Source organism: Macrosteles quadrilineatus, unplaced genomic scaffold (assembly GCF_028750875.1).
Source record: "Macrosteles quadrilineatus isolate MER2022 unplaced genomic scaffold, UCM_ALF_1.0 Scaffold_8__2_contigs__length_117827958, whole genome shotgun sequence".
NCBI lineage: Eukaryota > Metazoa > Arthropoda > Insecta > Hemiptera > Cicadellidae > Macrosteles > Macrosteles quadrilineatus.
Window position 1 is genome coordinate 90,037,588 of NW_026542601.1, and position 25,592 is coordinate 90,063,179.

At 35.7% G+C, this 25,592-nt stretch overlaps 1 protein-coding gene across 1 annotated transcript in view; it reads right to left on the reverse strand.

Moving 5' to 3' along the window:
• Positions 1–691: 691 nt before the first annotated feature.
• The window catches only part of LOC128999993 (histone deacetylase complex subunit SAP130), a 40,053-nt gene continuing 15,152 nt past the window's right edge, over positions 692–25,592 (reverse strand). The window contains exons 7-16 of the mRNA XM_054426824.1: positions 23,182–23,362; positions 22,251–22,379; positions 21,281–21,433; positions 10,332–10,415; positions 7,050–7,179; positions 5,740–5,988; positions 4,460–4,548; positions 4,056–4,288; positions 3,455–3,562; positions 692–1,095 (exon numbers count right to left, since the gene is read on the reverse strand). Of these exons, the coding sequence (XP_054282799.1) occupies positions 946–1,095; positions 3,455–3,562; positions 4,056–4,288; positions 4,460–4,548; positions 5,740–5,988; positions 7,050–7,179; positions 10,332–10,415; positions 21,281–21,433; positions 22,251–22,379; positions 23,182–23,362 (1,506 nt within the window). The 3' untranslated portion in view covers positions 692–945. The remainder of the gene's footprint in view (positions 1,096–3,454; positions 3,563–4,055; positions 4,289–4,459; positions 4,549–5,739; positions 5,989–7,049; positions 7,180–10,331; positions 10,416–21,280; positions 21,434–22,250; positions 22,380–23,181; positions 23,363–25,592) is intronic.

The following is a 25,592-nucleotide window of genomic DNA, read 5'->3' on the forward strand; positions in this document are numbered from 1 at the left end:
GAAGTACTTACTACCCAACAATGTTTGGAAGTGGTCTGGGATTGATATTTGAAAAAAGTTGGGGGGGGGACATTTAAAACTCACCCTGTATAATAAACAAGCAAGCTAAAACAGTTAAGTGTTTCTCTATAAGAAGAATAACATGGTAATTTTAATGTAGTTTTATTGGAATTTTCATCGTACCTTTAATCGTACAATAATGTACGAAATAGTATGTTTTTTGTCTACTTGACGTGTAATAAAAATATGTATGGCCATTACAGGAGACAATGATGTTTCCAAGATCAAAAAAGATGTTTTTCACAGAAGGGAGATGACCACAATTTCACCACTGGTGGGAGAAGATGACAATGTACCCATGCCCACGAATGGTGGCAAATGTTGAGAATTTAGCTGCTATAGGCCCTAGCTAAGATTAGTGTCTCCTAAATATCATATTTGTCTGTTCTTGTCCAATACTTACAAAGGAAAGTATGTGTTTTTACTGTCCCTCCTCTACATTCTAGGACATAGACCTAAGCTATGCAGTTACAGCTCCAGCCCGAAGTTGGTCCCACGAACTACCATTAGACCAGCTCACTTCGCTAATAACAAGGTAAGTATGCTGTAAGTGCAACCATAGATTAAACAACTACTTGGTGGGGTTGTCCAAGATTTTACGGTATGGGTTGATTAAAACAAAACATTAAAAATACCTAATTTTTATTAATCTGTACTGAAATTTAAATTACTAATTAAAAATTATGATATGTACATATGTTCATCTCTGCACATTTACAATCCATTATTAAATAATCATGAGAAATATAAAATTTGATTTGCATTTGCACCTTATTTACAACATTATCATACATGCAAAAAATATACATTAAAAATATATACAGATTAAAATAGCTGTGCTTAGATCACTAAAGGCGAGATTAATTCACTTTCATCCTCCGGTTCTCATACCCGTTCTCTCTTTTTACCAGAACGTCTACTGGAAAAACGATTTAACATTTCCGTCACTTGGCACTTGTGATCAAACAATTTCATCACTTGACACTTTGCCTCCGCGAGCTGGTCTGTGATCACCTTACTTCTTTGAATGTTACCCTGAAACAACAATTTATATTACATACTGGTTGTCCTTTACTTCTTCACAACAGGTGAGCACTGAGAAGAGAAAAACACAAGACTAGTGTAGTTATTTATGACTACTATACAACAAATGTCACAGTACCACCATGATAAATACTTCTTTCAACAAAACCCTATTACTTGTTATCAATCATTCATTTGCTAGTAAAATAAATGTGTTAATAACTAGTAATCTTCCATAGCCTTAGCCTCCTCTAATACAAGGGCGTGGCGAGTCAAAAAGTGGCAACACCGCTGTCCCGACAAACCAAAACAGTTGTTATTTCTGTTATTACCATGGCAATAGGCATGCCACACACCAATGCCGCAGCCTCGTATTAGAGGAGGCTATAAATTTTCACATTTCAGTGACAAGTGTACAGAATCATTCTCCAAATAGCTGATAAGTATTTATAGATGAGGTCAGTACAACTTACTTTCGGCCAAGTTTTAAAATCATGCTGGTCATAGATTAAAGCTAGGCAACACTAAATAAATATGCCATAATGCTCCTCAGGCATGTTGTCATCATAGGCGAAGCGGCAATGGTGTAATGTTATTTTTTAGTTATATTTTTGTTTTCCCAGAAAATATTAAAACAAGCAGCTGATCACAAGAGGCAAAAATTACGCCATTGCCGTTGCCTTCGATGACGTCATGCCAGAGGAGCATTACGGCCTGTTTATTTAGTGATGCCTTGACTAAGTCATACAAGTACAATAGACACACATTTGCTTGAACCATGGACAACATTTAACGATCAAGCAGTTTGCGTGGTATGAATGACAAAGTAAGTGGTATCATTAAGTTGCTTGATACGATTGAATTGGGTTCTTCTAATTTTGATTGTTTCATTCTTCAGCTTTACAGTTTTTGTGTCTAAATAACTTATGTTTACAGTAGACCCCCTCTTAACCGACCCTAATGGGACCGGACCTAGGTCGGATAACTCAAAAGGTCGGTTAAAACGGACAATCCCTAAAATCATAACATAATGAAGTGATATTCATTTGGAATTATATAATCATTATTTTGGAATCATAATTAATTGCATTATTTATCAAATAAACTACTCTTATCTCCTTTTTCCTATTGATAGAAAAGTCACAAATAAACACAAAACACGGTTAAGTCAAATAGGCCTACTTTCAGTGGAATATATTATAATACTAGGCAAGAGTCAATAAAATTCCTATTTTAATAACTTTACTACTGTAATTTATTAATTGATGCTTTACAAATCCATCGTAATGAGGTACAGAACCTTTTGTCAAAATTAAAGATACAAGCAACTATTTTGTTACAAGACAGGACGTTTATTTATAGCCTCTCACTGGAGGCTCGAGGCACAAAAACTATCTTGACCTTGGAGTTGTTAACCCCCCTTCCCTGCCCTCCCTACAAGTTGCGTTGTTTGTTTACTCCAGCGATAAGATAATCAGTTCTCAAAATCGTAACACACTTTATGATGTTATAAAATTGCCGCACAGATAACAAACAGATCAGATGCGCTCGAGCTACGAATGATGATGACAAACTGACGATAGGCTGTGCTATATTTTTTGTGATCAACACAAAATAACTTATTCTTAGTCATATCCTGTGGAGATAAGCCTATGGTTCGGTTCTCATCGCCCAGCGTGGGAGCGGAAATGCCGAGATTCCTAGAAAGCGGCGGTTAAAACGAGCTGCTCTCAAAGCAAGGTCGGTTAAAACAAACTGTATTATTTTACGATCGAAGGCGGATAATCCGATTATCGGTTAATACGAGGTCGGTTAAGAGAGGGTCTACTGTATAAAGTGGATACTAATCTTGCACGTTTTAGACCTCACAACAGATTTGAATAACCTAATTTCCATTTTTAACCCAATTAACATATATATTCTCAAAATACAAATAACACCTGCATATATAGGACCGATAACCTTTCTTTTGGTACAACACGTGTGTAAATCGATCTAGTAGTATGGTCAGGCTAGCTGTCATAAGTTTTGCAAAAGTTTTTTAAATATATAAGATTTTAATTTATTAGGAAAATGCTGGATTAACAAGATTTCCACTCTTATGCTGACAAAAACAAAATTTCAGAAAACTTTATTGAGAACTATGATGTTGGTCCCAAACTTTAAAAGTAAGCTAATATAAACTTAAATATATTGAGGGACAACGAGCAATAAGATGGCCAAGCAGGCCTCGTAGTTCAATAAAATATTTTTTTAAGTTTCATTGAGATGGGGGTTCAACTAAGCACATTTTAATCCTAATATGAGTGTACAAAGAGAAAATAGATTCCTAGCATATTAACAGTAAAAAATTATAGTTTACTTGTTTTACCTTTATCAATTCATTGACCCTGTTAATGTCACCATCTTTCCCGGCCTTCTTCTCTGATGCCTTCAGAACTGCGGTCAATTGATCAAAAACATCCATCTCCAGGTCAGACTGAAACAAAAACCAAAATTATAAATAAATATTACGATACATGTACATAATATGAAATGGGGAAGATACAAGCTCGTCTAAAGAGAGGGTTGGTATATTTTTTTTTGAATAGTTGTATGAAGAGTTAATCGCAAAAAGTGTTAATATAGGATAACGTTTTGATTAGCTGTAGATTAACAACTAAAAAAAATGCTCTACAGCCGAGAAATAATAGTAGTAGATCCAGAAACTCTATATCTCCAGTGTTTATATGTACTTTTAACTGAATTTTTTCAGCAAGACAAGCCTGCTGTTCAGTGTTCATCATATCCACACAAAATTCTTTCAAGCTTGGCCTTAACTAAAAATATGCCTCACTTTAATTTTTGACCTTTATTGAATAACCCACCATTCCTCAAACTTGCACTTTACTGGTCCACATTTTAGGGGTTAGTGGGAATATACTGAATCCTGAGTTACAAATATGCTATAGGCTATGTAAAATGAAACTTACGATTTCCGTCATCTGCGCCGCCAGATGGTATATTTTCCAGCCGTTGCACTTCTGCATAACGTTTTTCTGTGACGCAATGTCTGACACGGTCAGCCTCTTCTCTTTGCTAGGTTTGACGTCAGAATACCTCAGAAAGTGGTTGTGTTTCGTCTTCCACGTCGGCCGATACGTCCGCAGCATTGACATGACAGGTCGCTTGGCAGCAGGCTTCACCATTGCTTCAAGTGTGATTCCTGTGTAAGAAAATCTCTTGGATTATTAAGCAAGGTGGATAGTCATCATGAATGTGAGATTTTGTATTTGACATAAAAATAATTTATTAATTAGTTGATTAAAAGAATTCACTGTATACAAGAATAATAATGTTAGGATTAATAATAAGTTTTTAGAATGTCCATACTAACCTTCTTTTGACGTCTTTTTAATTTTTTCAGAAGGTATAAACTCCATTTCTTCTTCACTGTACTTTGGTTCTTGTATTTGATTTCCAGTTCTGAAACAAAATTAATATGATTATCAGCCTAGTCATCTATATATAATACATACTACTTTAAAAAAAAAAACTACAGTAAAAAACAGAATAAAATTAATATTCATATTAATTAAGTCACATTAACATTCTTACTTCAGGTTAAACTTTGAGCTTTAAATTAATGTTCCTTTAACTTAATGAGGCGTAGATAAACACAAGATAACAAAAGTTTTTTAACTATCCTTCACAGAGTCAAATTCACCTTCTCAGGGTGTCCACCAGGCCAACCAGAAAAAAATCATGAGTTATTACAGGTAGTTCAGGTTATACATTTCATACTAAACTTTCTAACGCGTTTTTGCGCAAATCCCGCAATGCCGTTTTAGCCCTAACACAGTTTGCTATTTTAGTTAGTTATCGGAAAAAGCATTCTCAGTTAAAGAAACCATATTTATGATTACTGTAATATTGCCTGACACAAGTATGCAATTTTTATATAATACTGATTAAATAATCAGAAAATTAAAAACTAATCCTTAAACCTGCAATTTATCAATAACATCTAAAAAAATTATCATATCTCCGTACCGACACCTTAAAAATAGATACTTAATACTGATAATTTTAATGTTACCCAATTTTCTGTAAGGATTACTACTATCTTTAAGTAAGTTATATAGCATGTAATTTTGGAGTTATGGGTTGGTATTCAAGTGGCCTACAGAAATAATAATTGCAGAAATTACAAATAATTCACATAGCCAATTTAAGTTTTAAACCCTTCCAAACACATTAAATATCTAACACGTTAAAGGTAAATTAAGATATTACAAAAAATATAAAAATAAAACTTTCTAGAAGAGTGCCATTTTGAAATTTTTCATTCACGGCAAAATCATTAAAAAATCCCCCGGCCGTTTGGGGTTTAGACATCATCATCATCGTCTCCCACGGTCACGGAAATGTCATCGTCGTCTCCTGCGGTCACGGAAGCGTAATCGTTGGCATGCGGGATCGCAGAAAGTTCACTAACATATCCTGCGGACGTTTGGATATCTAAATTGTCTCCCGCGGTCACGGACACATCATCATTTTCCGCGATTGCGGAAAATTGAAATTTCCCGGTAAAATACAAAATTCACGCATAATTCCTGGTTTTCCTGGTCGGTGGACACTCTGCTTCTGCAGATTGTATTAGAGTAATGAACTTACAGTTGTTGTTTCCTTGGTTTTTTCCTAGGACTCATCTCCAGAGGCCGGTCGTCCTCGGTGTTGTCAGGTTTGAGTGGGGGAGAGTCAGTCCCCAGCCCGGGGGATGAGGTGGCGGAAATGGTGGTGGAGCCCCCGGAGCTCTGAGGCCCACCTGCCCCCCGCGACTCTGGGCGAGGTGGAGAACTGGGCGTCGACACACTTAGTGTGCTGAACAGGGGATTCAGGTTCTTGGCAGCCTTGCCTGGTGTTCTGAAACATGATTGGGCCACTTAGTGATGTAGGGGGAAAATCTGAAAATATTTTAAACATGAAGAATGCAAGTTATTATAATATAAGTCTTTTGGGTAAAGTTAATTACAAAAAGTTTATAAAAATTGAAAACCTTATTTTAATTTATTGTTAACCAGAATTATTTTCTTCCAGTCCTTCTGAAAGGTCAATTTACATAATTCATGTCTCTAGGGATGGGACAAAAATATGTATTCTGTATTGCAGTAACCTAACCTAACAACAAGCATCAATCTTTAAGGCCATATTAAGAGGGTTCTACCCGGTCAATTCAAGATGGCGGCTAAACATGCTAATGTTTCTAAACATGCCTCTGCGGAACAAGTTCTAAACACTCTAAAACTAATTTGTTTCCAATGATTGTGTGCTTTTAGTGCTCTTAACACATCTTAGTTTGCAATGGATAAGGATCAATTAATTTTTAACTATCATTTAGAAGCTAAAAACACATTTGAAAAAGACTAATTTACGGATTTTCAAAATGATTTAATAAATACATAAAGAAACGATTACAAAGTTTCAGTTCATCCAGGGCATAGTTTGGATCTTTGTGAATATTTTACAGTTTATTTCAACTGGAAACATTTGAATGCCGCGAGGTTCTTTTTTGAAGGACCATGTTTACGTGGTAACCAGCCGGCGGATGGAACCCTCTTAATGCAGCTGCCTTTACGATTTCCAAGTTAGCTATGGAAAGAATTTTACATATCTTGGCCTCGATTATTGTTCAACAAAAAAACTCTTGAAAGTAAAGCAGCATGGGCCAAATATCACAACTTTTTCACAAAATGTGGTTTGGATGTCTGCTTGGTAGTGTGATACTTGGTGAGTGACATTTAAATCAAAACAATTCTGATAGGGTTGCAAAGAGTACAGAACGATGTCTGCTGAGCTATACGAAGTAAGACAGCCATAGTATTGGCCAGCTGAGCAGCAGAGAGAAATTTTAAATCTTTGTAGCAATTCTGCGCTGTTGCTATTCTCATGTAGGATGAGACCAGTATTAAGATTTGGTATCTCACCCCTCAGGATCCCGTTTTCTCAGTATACTAGGTCTGGGTGAGGCGTTCTGTTTGTGGACCGTCTGCTGGGGTTGAGGTTGCAGATTTGAAGCGTTGTTGCAATTCTCCGATGACTGAATTGTTTGAGCACCTGAAGAAACATAGATGTAAATTACTAATAGTTACAACAAAATAGCTAATCAGAGTCCAATGACAGAATGCATGGTTTAGGCTTAAAGGACATGTAAGTAAATGGCATGTTGTAACCTTATTTGATGCTTAGTTTATAAAACCTTCCAGCTTTAATGTTTGTGTTTCTGCAAGTAACCAATAATAAAAGCTTTATGGGTTTAAAAAATGTTGAGGAAAATACAGGTTAGGTTAAAATGCAAGTAGATGTGTGTCGACAAATCGCTGCACACCACAAAGTTGTGTCAAGCAAGGACCATTTATCATGTCTTATCTAGAAGCTAAAAATGTTTTATGTAGCTTCAAAGCACTTTATCTGGATTTGTCAAATATTGCGCACACAAGTGAGTTGTTACATTCAAATGTTCAGGTACCTGATGAATGCTTGCATTCTATTGGTCAGTTCCTACCCACAAAGGTAGACTATTTATAAACTGCTGTCCCATCAATGAAAGTTTATTTAGCAATCCCTACTAGCATAAATAAATTAAAGTTTGAATAATGTTTAGCCTATTTGATACTGTAAACAAAACTAACACCTTTAAGCAAAGTTATTTTACATTTTTTAACAAACACAACGACACAACATAATAGTATTAATTAGGGGTGTGCGAAGCAGCAAAAAATTTTCGATTCGAAGCAACGATTCGATTCAAAAGATTTTCGATTCGATTCGATGCAACTCGATTCGAAGCAATACGGTATTTTTCTATTCATAATTGTCAATTGAGTGGATTAACAATAATTAAAATGTATCACATTTGTGTAATACAAATTTTTGTTGATGTGGTATTAGGCCTATTTCATACTTAACATATGAATTTTAGGTGAAAAAATATTTATTTTCAATCATATGTATTAGAATAACTGCTGGAAATACCAGTGAGCTGCTTTACTTGCCTATTTCATAATTTTTACTTGAATTGGCTCAACTGCAAGAAAGAAGAAAATATTTTTTTTATCAAGACATTCATTCTCATTTTAATAACTGTTTAAATAACTAAATAGGTGCCGGTAGCTAAATTACAACAAATTTGAATGGAACTTAATATAAAAAGACCATTAAGAAATAAATTTACATATCACAAGTTTAGGGCCTGTGGACCGCTTCAGGACTGCAAGCAAGAAGAAAATAAAAATAATATGTTTCCACCATGCAATATGTATCATTCATTCCCTGCCTCCTAACCTCCTTAGTATAATAACCTCACACTTACATTATTTGTTACATCATCATAAATAAAGAATTATTATTGGCATCAGTAGGCCTACAGCTTTACCTAGGCATTATTTTTATAGGGCCTAAAATAGTAATAGGCTAGAAGCAACATGTCAAGTGGAGAACTCATTGAAGAAAAGATATTGTGTAAACTAATTTCCTATAAAACTCAAAAACAGTAAATAACATACAAACATTGTTTATGGTTTAATTAATAAGGACTAAAAAATGCATATCATGTCATACAGTAGTATAGACCTACTGCAAGAGATTAAAATCCTAAAACAACTGATTTTGATAGCTAATGAATGAAAAGAATTAAAAATCCATAAAATAAAGCCAAACAATATCACAACTAATTAGGTACCCGAAAAGTAACTCTTAAATAATATATAGAAGATTAAAATAATATTAAATCAAGAGACAAGAAAGTTAAATGCTATCTTCTAGCCTAGTGCCCTTGGCAACACAGGTCAATGTTTTTAAACTACCCTCAATGTTTTTGGAACAGCAGGGCCTTTTTCTCTTAAGGAAGGGTAGTAGTATGTCAACAAAAACAATGAATCAGTCTCACCAGCCAGGCCCGGGCAACGATGTGTGAATTCAAGGTCATAGACCCTCCCCCTCCCCTCTTACACCACCCGGTTGCTACCCAGTTGCTTCAATTGCTGACAAAATGCAAGTGATGAAACAAGGGAGTAGAGACAAAGAAATATATTTCTTTATTCAAAAACACAAAACTGTTAGAGATTATTTTCAAAGAAATTAATTCAATGTAATTTGTGAGTTGTAAATATTGTATTGGATCTTAGAAATATATTTTTTTAACCCCATCTAACCAAGATACAGATCTGTTCACTATATCAGATATTTCTTTTGTTTATAATTTATTATGTAAAATAATAAAATATATTTTTAATTAGGTATTGAATAAACAATAAATGATTATACTAGTATGTCTGGATAAATAGTCTTTCTATTCTTTTGACTTTGTTTTCTTTGCACTGTTAGTGTTGCGTCACGGCTTTTGTCTTGTTACTCTTATCAGTAGACGACTAGACCTGGCTCTGGCTAGTGGCAGTGCGGCAATTGCTCTGTTGTGTCTTTATTCTTAAAGGTCGTGAGCCAACTTAATTTTTAATTCTCATTTGAACATTTTAATTCCTCTGTAATAATAGATATAATAATATAAGAGTGTTTCTTTGGAAATAAATTATTCTTTTTTTTTCTTTTGCCCCAACAAAAATTCGGGGACGGGGACCGGCAGACACCTAACAAAAATACCAAATGAATCAGTCTATAACATTAATCTTACTAGTTAAGTATTAAGTAACAATTTTTCAGACTTATTTTTAAAATGATTTTGGAGTAACCTACCTTGTTTTGGCTAGGTTCACAGTAGTAAAATATTTCACACACTGCTTACATCAAGACAAAAAACAAACCTCTAATCATTTGCAATGTCAAAACAAAAAAATATAAAACAATTAAAGCTATATTTAATGCAAAGAATGTATTAAATAAGAACGCCTTCGTAAAGGAAACGCAACAGCAACGCGCTCCTGTATTGCGGGTATTGCATTGACTTTCTGCAGGCGTTTTTCGTATATGGATACTGACTCCCTCGTGAATCGAATCGTTTTTTGACCACCACTGAATCGAATCGCGATTCGATGCATCGAATCGAATCGAATCGAAATTTCGATGCATTTTCGATGCATCGCACACCCCTAGTATTAATCACAATATAATGTAATAATGAATGGCGTGTATGTAAAATAGCACCCGTCAAGTAGACAGCATAGCCGTTTGTGTATAAACACAACAACATGTATGTATTCATTACACAATAAAAATTACACTTTAGAAAATTGTAAGATCCATCGGGTACTCACTTTCGCTAGGCACATAAGGGTGAACAGTAGAATCAACTGCCATTCTAGGGTTGAACAGTCTGACAGGAACAGTGGAAACCAGACCTGAAACATACAATCTAAGCTGCTACCATCTCTTGAACAAGATTTGTAGAAACTAGCCGGACACACAATGTGAGCAGGACTGTACGTCAGTTATTTTGTAAATACAGATTCAATATACTGAACTACAATACCGAAAATCATAATTGATTCATGATGAGTACATTTCGAGCCTAAATCGCCAAATGATAATTTCAGATTGATATTGAAAATTGCCGTTTGCTGAAACAATGTTATCGGAATTAATTTTTAACAATAATGTTAAATTTTTGTATTTTTTATACTGTCCAATGTTACGTATTTTTAAGACAATGTATTTACCAACTTTACTTACAGTTTTGGACTATTTGTCCCCTAGAATTTAGAAAACCATTCAGCAATTAAATCTAGTTTAGTTTCTGAATATTACTAATTTTGTTTTTTATCGTGGATTCAGCTATGGCATTTCTCAATTCCAACCCCTCTCCACAGGTACAAAAATTTAGGGAATCTGCAGGTCCCTGATAACTTTGTGAGGGATTGGGCTGAGCTGAGATTATTTCCGTGATCGCAGAAATCGTGTGCAAAGATGCAAGATAGAAAATTTACTATTATAACGGTTTAAAAAACCTTTAGTCTCCAGTTCAAAATAAGTGGGTCCGCGGAATTGGCTAACTCTGGAACTCGCTAACCCCATGTTAAATGCCCTATCTTCAAATTTGGTCGATGAGAGGAACTCGCTAACTTGTTCGGTTTCGGAATTGGCTAACTCCGGAACCCGCTAACCCGCTCTAGAGCCGGGTTAGCGAATTCCGTCCTCGTACGGAAGTCGCTAACTCGGTCCCTCGGCGGAACTCGCTAACTCCCAATCAGAAGCCTCGCGGGCCGTCCAATGGGAGCCAAGCACGAATATTTTTGGCCAGTGTTGCCGAAAGTGTAGTACCTATATCGTATCGGCACCATAATGTCGTATCCTACGCTTAATTAGGAGTAAGAGCAACGTAGTCGATAAAATAAATATATTTTGAAGTATGTTTAACCACAGAGAAGTTCTTATGATTATTAGGGTGGAAAATGCATTATAGTCTTACCATAGACTAACCAACACAAGTAAACTTTACATCCCATTGTAAACTTTGAAGCTCGTTTTTCGTGTCTAGTTCATGTCCGGTGACACTGATCGCTAGTGTTGACAAAATTGTGTTTCTATTATTTTATAGTTAACTTCATGATTTGTTCCTTACTGTTTGGTTATATAACTAGGGGAAGTGTTATTAGTTGTGATTAGAACGTTTTATTTGGTTAAACGAGGTTTTAAATTACTGAAAACAAGAAACAATTGTAAACCAAACACGACCTCTAAAGACAGCACACCGGACAGAACTAACAATACAACTGTCTTCAGATCATCCATAAGGATGAGAAATGTACTAATATAAGGGAGTATGTTTTATATGTGGGTTTCTTACATAATAGTAGTTTATTGGTATGAAAAAGATAAAAATGCACATTTAATTTAGATCTATTACATGTTATGAAATATCTATTTTCGTAGTCCGCCATTTGTTTCTTTTATTCGAATAAATACCATTTTGTGAACTTCTGCAAATAAAATTTTTGAGTTCGTATTTTATATACTGGGCTTGTAGTAACCTTAAATCATAAATCATAATAAAATTTACACGTTAAACGTCATTACAGAATTACATTGTAGTGGTTATGTATTTTTAAATAGAGCTATTGAATTTAAATAAATATTTATCAATACATTATAAAGTGGTAGGCCTAATGTATTCATGGATTGCATTAAAAGTTAGTCTATGCATAAATACAACTTGTAAATTTCTTTTATCGTAGGCTATTAGTGTAGAACCCGGGTCTACGAACACAACCCAGGTTATAGAACCCGGGTTGCGAGTTTGAACATGGTGAACAATAGTACTGACGATTCGCCGGCTCCGTGTAAAAGTTGTAATAAACTAATTAAACGCGGCTGTCCGGGTATATACTGTGAAGGCTTTTGTGCAGGATGGCATCACCCAGTTTGTGTTGATGTTAACGAAGACATTTATGATAAAATAAGTGAATTATCGGAACAAGTGAAGTGGTACTGCAAGTCGTGCTCGGGTAAGGTGGACAAGGCGATTGCCAACGCTACTTTAATTGACGAAATCCTAAACTTACGTGGATGTGTTGATAGATTAGTAAACTCTGTAAATGACTTAGTTTCTGACAATAAAAATATAAATAGGTCGATTAAAGTATTATCTGACTCTAATAAGAGGTTATGTAAATATCTTGCTGATGGACCTGAGACTACGGTAGTCAAGAGTATAATTGGGGGTAGCAACTCCAGCTCGTTATTGACTTCAGCAGTGGACGTCAGATCCGGCTCAGGAGTGAATCAGACTGAGACTTTTGAATCTGAATTGGATTCAGGACTTGTGCCGAAGGGTGATCAGACTGAATCTGAATCCATTTCACTTGTAGCACCGAATCCATTTGACATTGACAACGAAAACGAAAGTTATGATGAGCAATTTCCACCAATTCATCAAGTGAATAAGGATGGGATTAGAGACAATTCGGATTGGAAAAGAGTCCCAAATCGGCGAAATCGAGGTCGTGGTAGTACTGAGAAAAGGAAGCTAAATGAACCAAAAATCGGTACAAGGACTGACTTAGCAATAACGACGAAGGTGCGTGCTGCTGAGCGGAAGAATTGGCTGTTTGTTTCGAGGTTATCGGTTGAAGTTTATAAGGATGACATCGTGGATTATGTAAAGAGCTATTTAACTGACATTGATGTTGACTGTGTTGAACTAAAGCCTAAACATGATTCCTATAAGTCCTTTAAGTTAGGCGTGAAGACTGAAGACTATTCTAAAATTGCTGACTGTGGTTTTTGGCCTGTTGGGACCCTTGTGAGGGAGTTTGTCGTAAAGTCTTCTAGACCTATTAAGTCTAAGACTTTTTTACCGAGACCTCAAATGAATCCAGGGTACCGGTAGTGAATCTAAATCTCTGCTCGATAAACATCCAGTGTATCAGAAATAAAATATTAGAACTGGAACTTCTGTGTGCACATAATAACCTGGATGTGCTTTGTGTAATGGAGCATTGGCTTCAACCTGATGAAGTTCAATTTTATAGTGGTATTGGGAACCTCAAGCTTGCCTCCCATTACTGTAGGACAAATTCCTATTCTGGTGGTGTTGCCCTATTTTTGAAATCTGGGCTGAATTTCACCTGCTTGGATGTAAGCAATTTTTGTGAGGATTTCGAGGGTGAGTTTGCTGCTGTATTACTACATGATTTGAATCTTATTATAGTTGCCATGTATCGGTCACCTAATGGTTCGATTGATCGTTTTTTTGAACTGCTTGAACTCTGTTTAGCTTTCTTGACTACATTTGGCCTGTCGGTGGTTATAGGTACAGACCATAATATAGACCTACTTAAGACAGGAAGGGATTCAATGGACTTTTTAAATACCCTCCGTAGTTTTGGTTTTTACAGTAGTGTTTTTGTGCCTACTAGGGATAAATCATCCATTGATTCTTTTTTAACAAATATTGACAGTTGGAACTATGTTGTTGTTGTCAGTGATGACATAATTGCTGACCATAGGCACATTTTCCTTCAGCTTAAATGTACTAGGCCTATAGCTCGGGAGGATCGGTCAAGCAATCTGACAAAATCTGTATCATTCAGATTATTTAACGAGACTAGTTTGAATGTATTTTGTGACGACATTGCGAGTCAAGTAGCAGTGTGGTTTAATGAGACTTGTGGACTCCCAGCAAATGATGCATTTAACAGTTTCTTTCAAAATTTTAAGGGTAAATTTGATTTCTATTTTCCTGTAAAACGCAAGACAGTAGCTTCACGTAACGGTGTTTGTAAGGACGGGCCTGCAAAGTGTCATGTTAGTAATTGGTACACTGATGAACTTGCTGACTTAAAAAGGCACATACTTCTTGTTCATGATATGACCAAAAGTAGACCCGGTGTTACTCCTTATCTTCGTGAATTGCGAAGAAACTATCGTCTAAAGCTACGAGAGGCGAAGCTGGCTGCAGCGGCTGATAAAATATCCAGGGCTGCGAACCCGTGTAAGGCTGCTTGGGACCTGATCAATAAACATGGAGCTGGTTCCTTGGGTGTTGATGGCAAGTTTGCTTCTGCTGAGGAATTCAACCACTTTTTTGTAGACTCAGTGGCTGATATTGTGAGCGGGATTCCTGTAAATGAGTATAATTACATAGATAGCATTCCATTGGCCCATGTAAATTTCCAGTGGAGAATGGTGAATGCCTTAGATATTGTAAATACTGTAAATAGCTTTAAATCCTCTAATAGTAAGGATATTTATGATATGTCGGCTAATTTTATGAAAAGGATTGTCATTTTGATTGCTCCAATCTTGGCCCATCTGTTTAGCTCCTGCCTTCTGCAGGGTGTTTTTCCTGATGTACTGAAAGTATCTAGAACAGTGCCAGTATACAAGAAGGGCCCTTGGGATGTAATGGAGAGTTTTAGACCGGTGTCTTTAATACCGGTGTTTGGTAAAGTATTTGAGGTGATCATGTTGAATCAGCTCTGCGACCACTTTGAGGGGAATAACCTCCTTGCCCCTATTCAACATGGTTTTCGGAGGGGAAGGTCTACAGTTACGGCTGTAGATTCTCTCCTTCAAGTAATTTTGGAAGCTTTTGAGAGCAAGTCGTCAACTGCTGTTCTTTTGTGCGATTTATCTCGTGCGTTTGACTCTGTTCCTCATGACAACTTAATTGAGAAATTTAAGAAGTATGGCATTGGGGGGAGTGCCCTCAAGGTGGTGCAGTCTTATCTAGACAATAGGTCTCAGATTGTAAGTTGGAATGGTAGCAACTCGAGTGCCATTGAGGTCAGATGTGGAGTCCCGCAGGGCTCAGTGTTAGGGCCCTTCCTTTTCATTGTTGCCATGAATGATCTGTATCATTGTGTTTCTCATGACATGTTGTTGTACGCGGATGACACTACTTTGTTTATGAACCATACTGATCCTTATATTGCATGTAATAATGTTGATGTGTTGTTTAATGCAGCCTCAGATTGGTTTTCTGGTAATAAGCTGGCACTTAATGAGGGAAAAACACAAGGCATATTGTTTAGCCTAAGCAAGAAAGTACTTGAGGGTAACACAGTAAAGTTGTTGGGTTTCACTTTGGACTCTGAACTTGGGTGGAGTGATCACATCGATGCCCTTTGCGTTAAACTTAGTAGAGTCACTCATCTGCTTAGGAGGCTCATGTGTGAAGTTCCCCTTAATTTTGTGAGACTCGCTTTTTTCTCCTTTTTCCAGTCCCACATTTTGTATGGGACAAGGCTCTGGGGTCACTCCCCTCATGTTCGGAGAATCCTGATATGGCAGAAAAAGGCAGTGCGAGTTATATGTGGGGCACACTATCTTGCACATTGCAAGCCATTGTTTGTACAGTTGCAGATTATGACAGTTATTAATGTATATATTTATCAATGTTTAATTGCCATCAAGTCTGAGGAGTCTAGCTTTGTTTTAAACAAGGAGGTACACTCACATGATACAAGAAGTTCCAATAGCATACATTTGACTAGTCATAGGCTAACTTTGACTCAGAAATGTTTTCCTGTTTCAGGCATAAAATTTTTTAACAGCCTGCCTATTGAAGTACGGTCTTTGTGTACCTCTAAATTTTGTATGGTCACAAGAAAATGGTTAGTATTAAATCCTCTTTACAAAACTGAGGATTTCTTTGAGGCTATAAGGGCTAAGCCCATTTCACCTGGATGGTTTTGCCTGTAACTGGTATGTAAGTTTGCTATTTTGTTTTGCTTGGCTTGCTGTTTTGTTTTTTATGCATGGTTTGCTGTGTGAGTTTGCATTTTGTAATTTATTATTTGGAATTGATTTTATTTATTTATTTTAGCAGTTAAGTTATTTAATGTATGAGACAATGCCTATTGTACATTTTGTATTGAACGGCAAATAAAGCTTTTGAATCTTTTGAATCTTTTGAGTCATCATCTTAATTTTGTTGAATTAATATTAATTTTACGTCTTTCAGTAGGCTTACTTTTTAAAAGTCTGGAGTTTTTTTCCAGGCTGATTCTATCTTATCCAAAAACAAAGCTACTGTCTATTGTGTAGCTCAGTACTGGGGAACGGTGAACCGAGCAATGGCTTGGTATAGTTTACGAGTATATCGTTTGTGAAAGCAATATAAAGGAAACCCAACACTCAAATCAGGAAAATCCGTCAATTAGTTTATTAAAAATCGTGAATTAAAATAACCCTGTCACGTTTTATTATATGAATATTATATCTTCTCCTATTTTTTACTAGTGGTGCTTAGGTGTACAATCAAAAAACTGTTTAAAAACATGTAACATTATTGCTAAAAAATTCAACACATTTTAGAATAAGGCAACTATTTACTAGTAGGCCTACAATGCTTTGGTTCAAACTATTAGGCCTAGATAAAAACTTAGTCTATGTCATCATATTTGTACACGTAAGTTGGACGGTTCAATGACGAACATTTAATTTAAAATCTATGAATTAATTATGAAAGTTACGATGGTTGATGACTGTATTAATTAATGGTTTTGGTTTATTACGACATTACAATTAAATCTGTTTTCCGTGTTTAAGAACTTGCGTGTATTTTAGCTTATTTTCGTAGAGGTTTAATTATTTATTACCAATTAAACTAAATTTTGAATATTTTTCCTATTCTATTATTTTCTTTTCTACTGATGGCATTTATATTTATGATCGAAATCATAAACATTTAATTGGCCATTGTACAGTTTAATAAAAAACACTTTTTCATGATTTTTTAATTGTCTTTTAATTACTTTGGGCTAGTTATCTGTTAAAAGTGGAATTGATAACAAAAAAATAACATTTACTGTATCTTTATAGACACTGACATTTTGAAATACGGCAGTGTACGATTATTTTGTCGTACAAGGTTGGCAACGCTCCGAGCAGTGGGCGCGGCCGGGTTAGCGACTTCCAGAGTTAGCGAATTCCGCCGCGAGACAAAATCGTGTTAGCGGGTTCCGGAGTTAGCCAATTCCTGACTGAGACGGTTAGCCAGTTCCAGAGTTAGCCAGTTCCGCCACACGACCGAGTTAGCGAGTTCCTGAGTTAGCCAATTCCTACGTCTCAAATAAGTCCGTTACTGCGGTCTAGGTTTCAGCACGACGTTGTCCTATCATCAGGTGTTCCAGTCAGAAATGTTCAGTCCATTGGACGTCGTTTGGACAAAACTATATACAGTTCACAAGACACAAACTCAAACAAATACACATTTACGGATCGGTTGTGGCTTGGATGTCACTCATCGCGGCTGGCATTCTACAAAATGTATTCGTTCTTCCTTAGTAACTAGCGATCTGTAAATGTGTATTTTTTGCATGTGAACTGTATTTAGTTTTGACCAAAAAAAGTCCAATGGACTGGACATTTCTGACTGGAACGCCTGATGATAGCTTGTCGTGCTGAAACCAAGGTCGCAGTAACCGACTTATTTTGAAACTGGAGTCTGAAGGTATTTAAACCATTATATTAGATCCTAACCAGTCCAGGGGCAATTCCACAACCCAAAAACAAATTTTAGAAAATAGAAAATTTACGATTGTGCCATGATTGCGAGTGATGTGGAGGGTTCAGTCGCAATTGTGGGAGACAACGATTGTGTACCTGTGATTCAGTGACCAGGGAAGTTATTACAATTTTTAACCTAAAGTAAAAACTCCTGATCCGCAGACCCCTAATCATATCATCTTTCATTACACAAGGTGTTTTTAAAAAAAATGCCGGGATTTCAAACGGTTGTTGCTTGGGGACTATTCAATATAATTAAACGATTTAAATGTCAAATTGAAAGGTAATAAAGTTTTTTCTCATTCTTTGATACAATTTGGAATGATTTAATAAAATTCATATTTTCATCAATCCTTTATGAGCGTAAAACTGGCAAAGTCTGTACGCTTAGGGCGATCGGCGGGTTTATCTGATGTCTTAACTGGATATTTTTCAGCACAAAGCCTCTATATATTCTTTTATAGATAACATCATAAAGTGGCCAATTTAGGTTCGTTCAACTGAAGACTTACGATTTTTTCGGGCTTTGAATTGTCGGATCTTTTCGACTATGTCATCACTTGTTTTTAGCCGGCCAGGTGAATGTCTTTTCAAAACACTTCGGTGTCACAAAACTCATTAAACCAGCTTCAAGTTTTTTTATCATAAAGTAGATTTAAATTTGGTTAAATTTGGCAATGAATACAAACTTTGCGAATTAAAGATTACAATCTGTACCTCCTGTTGCGCCGTAAACGTCGTACATCAGGCGTATGAGTCACAACAGCGGCCTTCCACCGCACACCTGTTTTGCGCATGCCAGTGTCAAAGTTTTCTCCCTTGCTACTCGGGAAACAAAACTTAGTTATTTTAGCTTCAATTTGACGTATAAAACGTTTAGTTACCTTGAATAGTACCCAAACAATTACCATTTAAAATCCCGGCATTCTTTTAAAAACGTCCTGTATTTTAAATCATATCCCACCTGTAAACAACAATTATTTGAACTGCCTAAACATTTAATATAAAATTCACACATCCTATATCATTATAAAGCAGATAATATGCTAGAAACAATTTTGATCACATAAAATTCAATTTAGGTATAGCCAATAAACAGTATAAAAACCAGAAAAAATAATTTTGATAGAGCTGTGCGGGTTCTCCGATTGACCTTGACACCAAATTTACCTTTTAACTGCACCACAACGTATATATAAATGTCTAAACTTTTCATAAAATCTTACCTGTACTAACCAATGGAGTAATTTCAATGGAGTTTCAAGAAATAATATCGCCGCACACAAATAACCACTCAACATCAACATATTTAACTTCAATTGCGTACCAATTACTGTTGAGGTACCCAGGTACTAGCCTTACGTACCTTTACCTTGGCCGTAGAGAGATAGAGGCCCGGGGGCGACTGGGTCCCCAGCTCCCTCCCTGCGAGCCAAAAATAGGATTTAATAAAAGCAGGGATCAAGCAAGGATAGGCACAGTAGAACCCAAACCCGACACATCTGAAATTTCAGACATTGTTAACTCCTTACATATTAGACGGAGTACCATTGATCATTCGTTCTTCAGTCGTAATAAAAGTCCTTCCAGCACAGTGCCCTATATGCTATTTGACCCACTGCGATCAGAAATCATATTTTAGGTTGTCTTAATTGATCGGGTAGCCAACTATAATGGCCACAGTCTTTTGCACAGAAGCTCAAAAAGCTTTCACATTTGTTTTCCAAATTTTATGTCTGGATTGATTTGATGAACCTGCTAGTCAGTGGTAATCTAAAGACAGTAAAGAACAGTTAGTTACAGTATAAGTGACATAATCGAGGCAGTGGTGGCATTTTTTATATATGCCTATAGAAATTTTTTTTACTTTTTTTAAGCCGACTTCAAAAATTTTTTTTTAAATTGTTTTTTAAATCTATTTTTTGGTCAAATTTGTGAATAGTATTCAATTCCTTACACAAAGAACTTTATTTGGTTTGTTTATGTATAAAATCCTTCATTTTATAACTGTTTTTGTAAAACTCTGCAAAACGACAAAATAGGCCTAGGCCTAATGGCCTTACCAACTTTTGGTGTTGTGATTATTGAAATAAATTGAAAATAATATTCTAAGCATGATTATATTACTTTTGCAACTAATAAAAAAATGGGGAAAATTAGGTAAGTCCATAATAGGTTTAATAACAACGCATAATAATGCATTAATGCTTGAGGACGGGCGTCTTTCGTAACCTGACGCGCTAGGACGGGCGCCGCCCGTCTTTAGGCGGGAATGTTAAACAATTCCACACTGTTTTATCAACGACCAACCGAGCGCAAGAGGTTAGTTATTTCCTCTTTCAATTACCTAAAACATTTCCTAAACCATTGTTTATTGCCACCTCGAGTCATTTCCTCACAAGAGATTGCCTGTGATAACCGTTCCCATGAATGGTACTCCATTTAATAAGTAACACTCTTGGATTCTAATTCTATTGCTAATGCTTTATTGTTGACAGTAAATTTTAATAAGAGTGTACCACCACTTCTACCTAACAATTATAACCCCCTAATCTGAATCAGAAACGTATCACTACGGTATAATTTTCTATTCAAATTTCTACTTCGTTTATTTCACCATTTATACTTGCTGAAAAAATCACACTCCATGAACATGGATATGAAAACAAGCAGTTGGCTGCATATTCCTGGTAATATATTTGTTATAACAGCAGGAAGTAAGAGGTAAATTTTTACCATCATAGCTATTATAAGCTCTTTCAGAAGTTAAAAACCGCTATGAACATTTATTATTAAATATATAATTTCTCAATTTATTTAGTTGATAGTGCAATAATACTAAACATATACAACAAACTTTAACCTTTTTAGAAATAAAATGAAGTTTTGTAATATTCTATGTCTACTTTAAACCAACTCAACACACTTTATGGTGTTAAGTGTATCTAAAACAATTGTTTTTACTCCCAGCATTGAAACAGGACTATAATTGCTGAAATTAGGAATTTGCTAATTCAATGGCAGCAAAATCGCGTGTACTTTCAGTTGTGGTACACACCCAACACTTGAGACCCGCACAGCCCTAAATAGAAGTTATCATCGATGTAAAAATCAAAATAGATACATACTTACCATCAGTCTGACTTCTCGATGTAAGCGCAAGTCGATGAATGGTAAATTAAATGTTTTGAAAATTACAAAGTTTTAGATTTCTAACATAATCCATGCATCTACAGACCTATTCTATTAATACCTTGTACTTGTGTCAACGTCGGCCTAGTTTGTTGTATGGCAGGAGTAGTGGACACAGGCGCCGTCGTGAATGTTCTGAAGTTAGTGGAAGTATCGTAGAAACTGTTGGCTGGTAAACTGTACAGTGACTTTGGTATACTCACCACGTTGGCACCTGAATCAATTGCAGGTTTTGAATATAATTTAAAAAATACAATTAGGCCACTTCCTAGAATCAGAAAACGCAAAACTGAAAGAAATTGAAATGTTTAGATTTTGTGTGTCCAATGAGGTTAAGACAGACACAATCAATTATCTTTCATGAAAATCTAAATTTTTCAGTCATTCAGTAGAACATTTCACCTTTGACTAATAAATTGATAGAAGTCGATATCACATTTCCATGTTAGATTTCTAAGCAGTTTTAAAATTAATCAAAATTTTGTTTAATTAGCTCACTGATAATGTCAACTACCGACATTTGTCAAAAAATCAAACTTTTTAATTATTGACCAAGCAAAAATTAATGGAACACTTGTTTACCATTAAAACTAACTGAAAAATATCTTACGATAACATTAACAATAACAGCAACAAAAGCCAATTGGAGAAAGTAGAGATTTAGACTGCAAAACACTCTGAGGGTGGCTTATTCAACTACTCAGACAATGTTGGCTGAAGCTGGTACAAATATATGGGATGTCCACTCCAGTATCCTAAAGATTATTGTTTTACTCAAAACATATCTTGCAACAGCTCATAATATATGTTTAAATCACAATTATTATTCTGCTACTGTAAATTGATATTCTTGTTAAACTGTGCTCATTATACAAACAGCTGTTCAACTTTTATTAATTTTAATAGAGATATACAGCGATAACAACAAAAGTTCATTAAAAAAGCCAGTCTCTCTCAATATTAATTTGTGTAAGCTCCATCAGTTTGCATTGAAATCCTAAAATTGGTGTAGATAGATAAAAATGGCGTACTTTGTGCAGGCTTGTGTGTCGCCTGGATGTACACGGAGCCTTCGGAAGGTTGGCAGTAGACTTTTGACCCTTGGACACCCGAGCCTGGTGGTGCCGACGTGACTCTTACTGCACTCGTCAGCACTGATACTACATCAAAACATTAGTAAGCAATAGCAAAGCAACAAATCAGACAACAAATATGTGTTTGGCTCTCTATATTCCGCCAAACTCTGTAATCTGATGATGCAGTGAGTCATTGACTGATACTTGTACAAAAATGGAATTTAACGTGTGTTTTGACAAGTCTTTTCTGTTTCTGCAATTTAACAGGGAAAGTAGTGATTATTGGGTGGAATAATAACATTACTACGTTTTGTTTTATTAGCCTATTTGTTAACTAAACTTAAGTACCTGCCTTTTAGCGTGTTTATATAAAATTTAGGTAGGCCTAAATTAATTCAGTATTATGTTATACTTGACAATTATTCATTCTCAGATACAAGATAGCTTATATAAAGGGTAAATACGGTAACATTTGTGTAATCCAACCGTATTGCAAGCTTGCTGACACCCACCTGTGTCCCTGGCAGATTGTCAAGGTTCAAGCCAGCAACAAAATGATCACTTATCTGAGAGAGATATTTTAAAAGGAAAGCCAAGTGACTGATAAGATTTTACAAAAATTTATTTCAGCTAGCTCACCTGCCAAAATTTGAATACACTGTATCTAATACACTGATGTTTTATTGTTACATAGGACGTGTTCGGATAGCAAGTTAGAAGAGATTTTTTTCCTTTAATAAGTCCAACAGTACAAAATATTATAGTTTTGTTTTGTGGCCTTATTTTGTGTATCTATTAGACCCTGGTTTAATGTTCCTAGAAAAGCAAGCACAACTGTATCCTTTTCAAAAGAATCCTAATCTGAAAGAGAATAGCTACAACTCACCAGTGCCAGGACGCGTGGGTGGAGGGGGTGTCGGGCTTGACACCAACACAGCCGTAGGGTGTAGACTGACTACAGGGCGGAGTGGAGGTGTAATGCGGGGGCCTCCTGTAGCCCCACCTAGTCTCACACCTCTCCCCACACCGGGGCCCTTACTGACCATCTTCTTCTCTGTTATCTGTACCTGAACATACACCACGGTAACTATCATGTAGTTAGATAATAAATATATAGTAATACTGTTGCCTCCCGTAGCTTTTTATTTTCCAGGACAAATAATTTAAAAATATATATGTTTATCTCTACTCTACAATATAAAACAATGTGTAATAACTCCATCCACAAGAGGTTGATTTTTGTAGTTCATTATTAGTGAATTTACTTGAATTATATCCTAATGAAAGGGTTTAGTTTTATCAGAATATGGTTTACTTTACCTTGCCTAAAATGATCCTGTGTAGTCGTCAAACACGACAGCTGTTTCGTGCTACAATGAGCACATCTTCAAAGTGAAGAAATACAAAATCAACACATTTCGCCCGCGGTTGAGCACGTCAAAAACACATAAAGTACATGAAGTTCACACAAACACAACATATTAAAACACTTGGCCAAGTACCGCGAACACGCGACGCGGCGCCGGTAATGTGTAGGTCATGACTGGCGCGTGGTCACGGTGGTATCGGAGACGTTCAATTCCCTCCCCATCACCTGTTGTTTATCAGGACCCTTACGCTGATTGGTCGAGTTCATGATGCGGATGGCGGTGTTATAAATAATATTAATATTTGATTTGAATGACAGCTGCTCGTTCAAGATATGGTCTGGATGTTCTCTAGCTGCTCTATAGATTTCAAATTCTTCTATTGTATCCATGCGCCTCCTGTTGTTGCAAAAATGCATGACTTCCAGATTTGTTTCTATATCAGTGTAGTTATGGTTGTGGTTGATGAGATGGTCGGCGAAAGCGGATTTGCTGTTTCTTTTCGGTAAATGTTCTTTTTTTCTGGTTTTGAATGAACGAGCAGTTTGTCCGATGTAAAAACGTGGGCAGTTGTCACATTTGATTTTATAAATTCCTGTACTATTTTCTTTACTACGGGGGTTGTTCTTGGTCTGTTGTAGGATGTTGGAAAGTTTATTCGAAGTTTTGTAGGCTATCGTAATATTATTTCGGGCCATCTGTTTATTTAGGGTGTTATTTAGGACTGTGCCAAATTCAGCGCTGACATATTGTTTGTTATCTGTTGCATTGCTTTGTCTGGTTTTGTTGTTGTGCTTCCTTATCAATTTGTCAATTAACGAGGTGTTGTAACCATTGGCAAATTGTTGGTCGTGCAAAAGGCTGTCGTGTTTGACTACTACACAGGATCATTTTAGGCAAGGTAAAGTAAACCATATTCTGCTAATTTTAATGATCCAGAGGCTATCCATCATGAAATTTAGTTTTATCTTTTACTATTGATACAACTAGACATTCCATCCCCATGTTAAAGTTGTCACCAGTTGTTTGATCAAAATCGTTGTAGTTGAGGTGAGCCATCAAAAGATTGTGCTGATCTAAATTACAAATTTCTGTTGAACACAAGACCCATTTACTTAGTCATCAACAAAAAAAAATACCCCCGCCGCAGCAAACCTGCAGACTAAGCGAATTTCCATTTGACTGATTGGATTTACACTGAAATGTCTACTTAAAAATATAACATTTTTTCACTATTTAAATAGAATTAGTTTAACAAGTACTTAGGTTTGCTGCATCAGTTAGGGTAAAACTGTTTTTGTTTTTTTTGTAAATGTTAATAGTTAGTAAGAAATAAAAACATTTTCCAAATTTGATCAAAATATGTTCATAAACAAGCAAACTACAACAGTTTACTTATTCTCCATAAGAATAACATGGGAATTTTAAATTTACAATTTTTTGGAACTTTCTCCGTAACCATTAGGCGCATAATAACGCTTCATTATACTAAATTATTTGTTTTTTTAAGCTCTACAAAATGGTTTGGAAAGAAATTGCTAAATTTTATGTTTTTTGGGTCAAAAATGGGAAAAACCTATTTTTACCCCATAAAACCCCCCGTAAACCCCCGTTCCCATGGTCCGATCAAGCTGGATCGCGAACTCGTTCGAATAAACGTAGGTTTACACGTTTGTACCAAATTTCATCAAAATCGGATCATTTTTGTTCGAGTTATCGTGCTAACGGACACATATATATATATATATATATATATATTACTAAGCAAATCAAAATACCACAGTACCCTAAAAAAACCATTTTATTTTATATTACTTACATGTTTCGGACATTAATGCCATGATCACAGTATAGTATATAACCTATTAGTTTCTTTTATTTACAAACAATATTAGATATTTCTTATTAAAGAACAGGTGATAATTTTTAT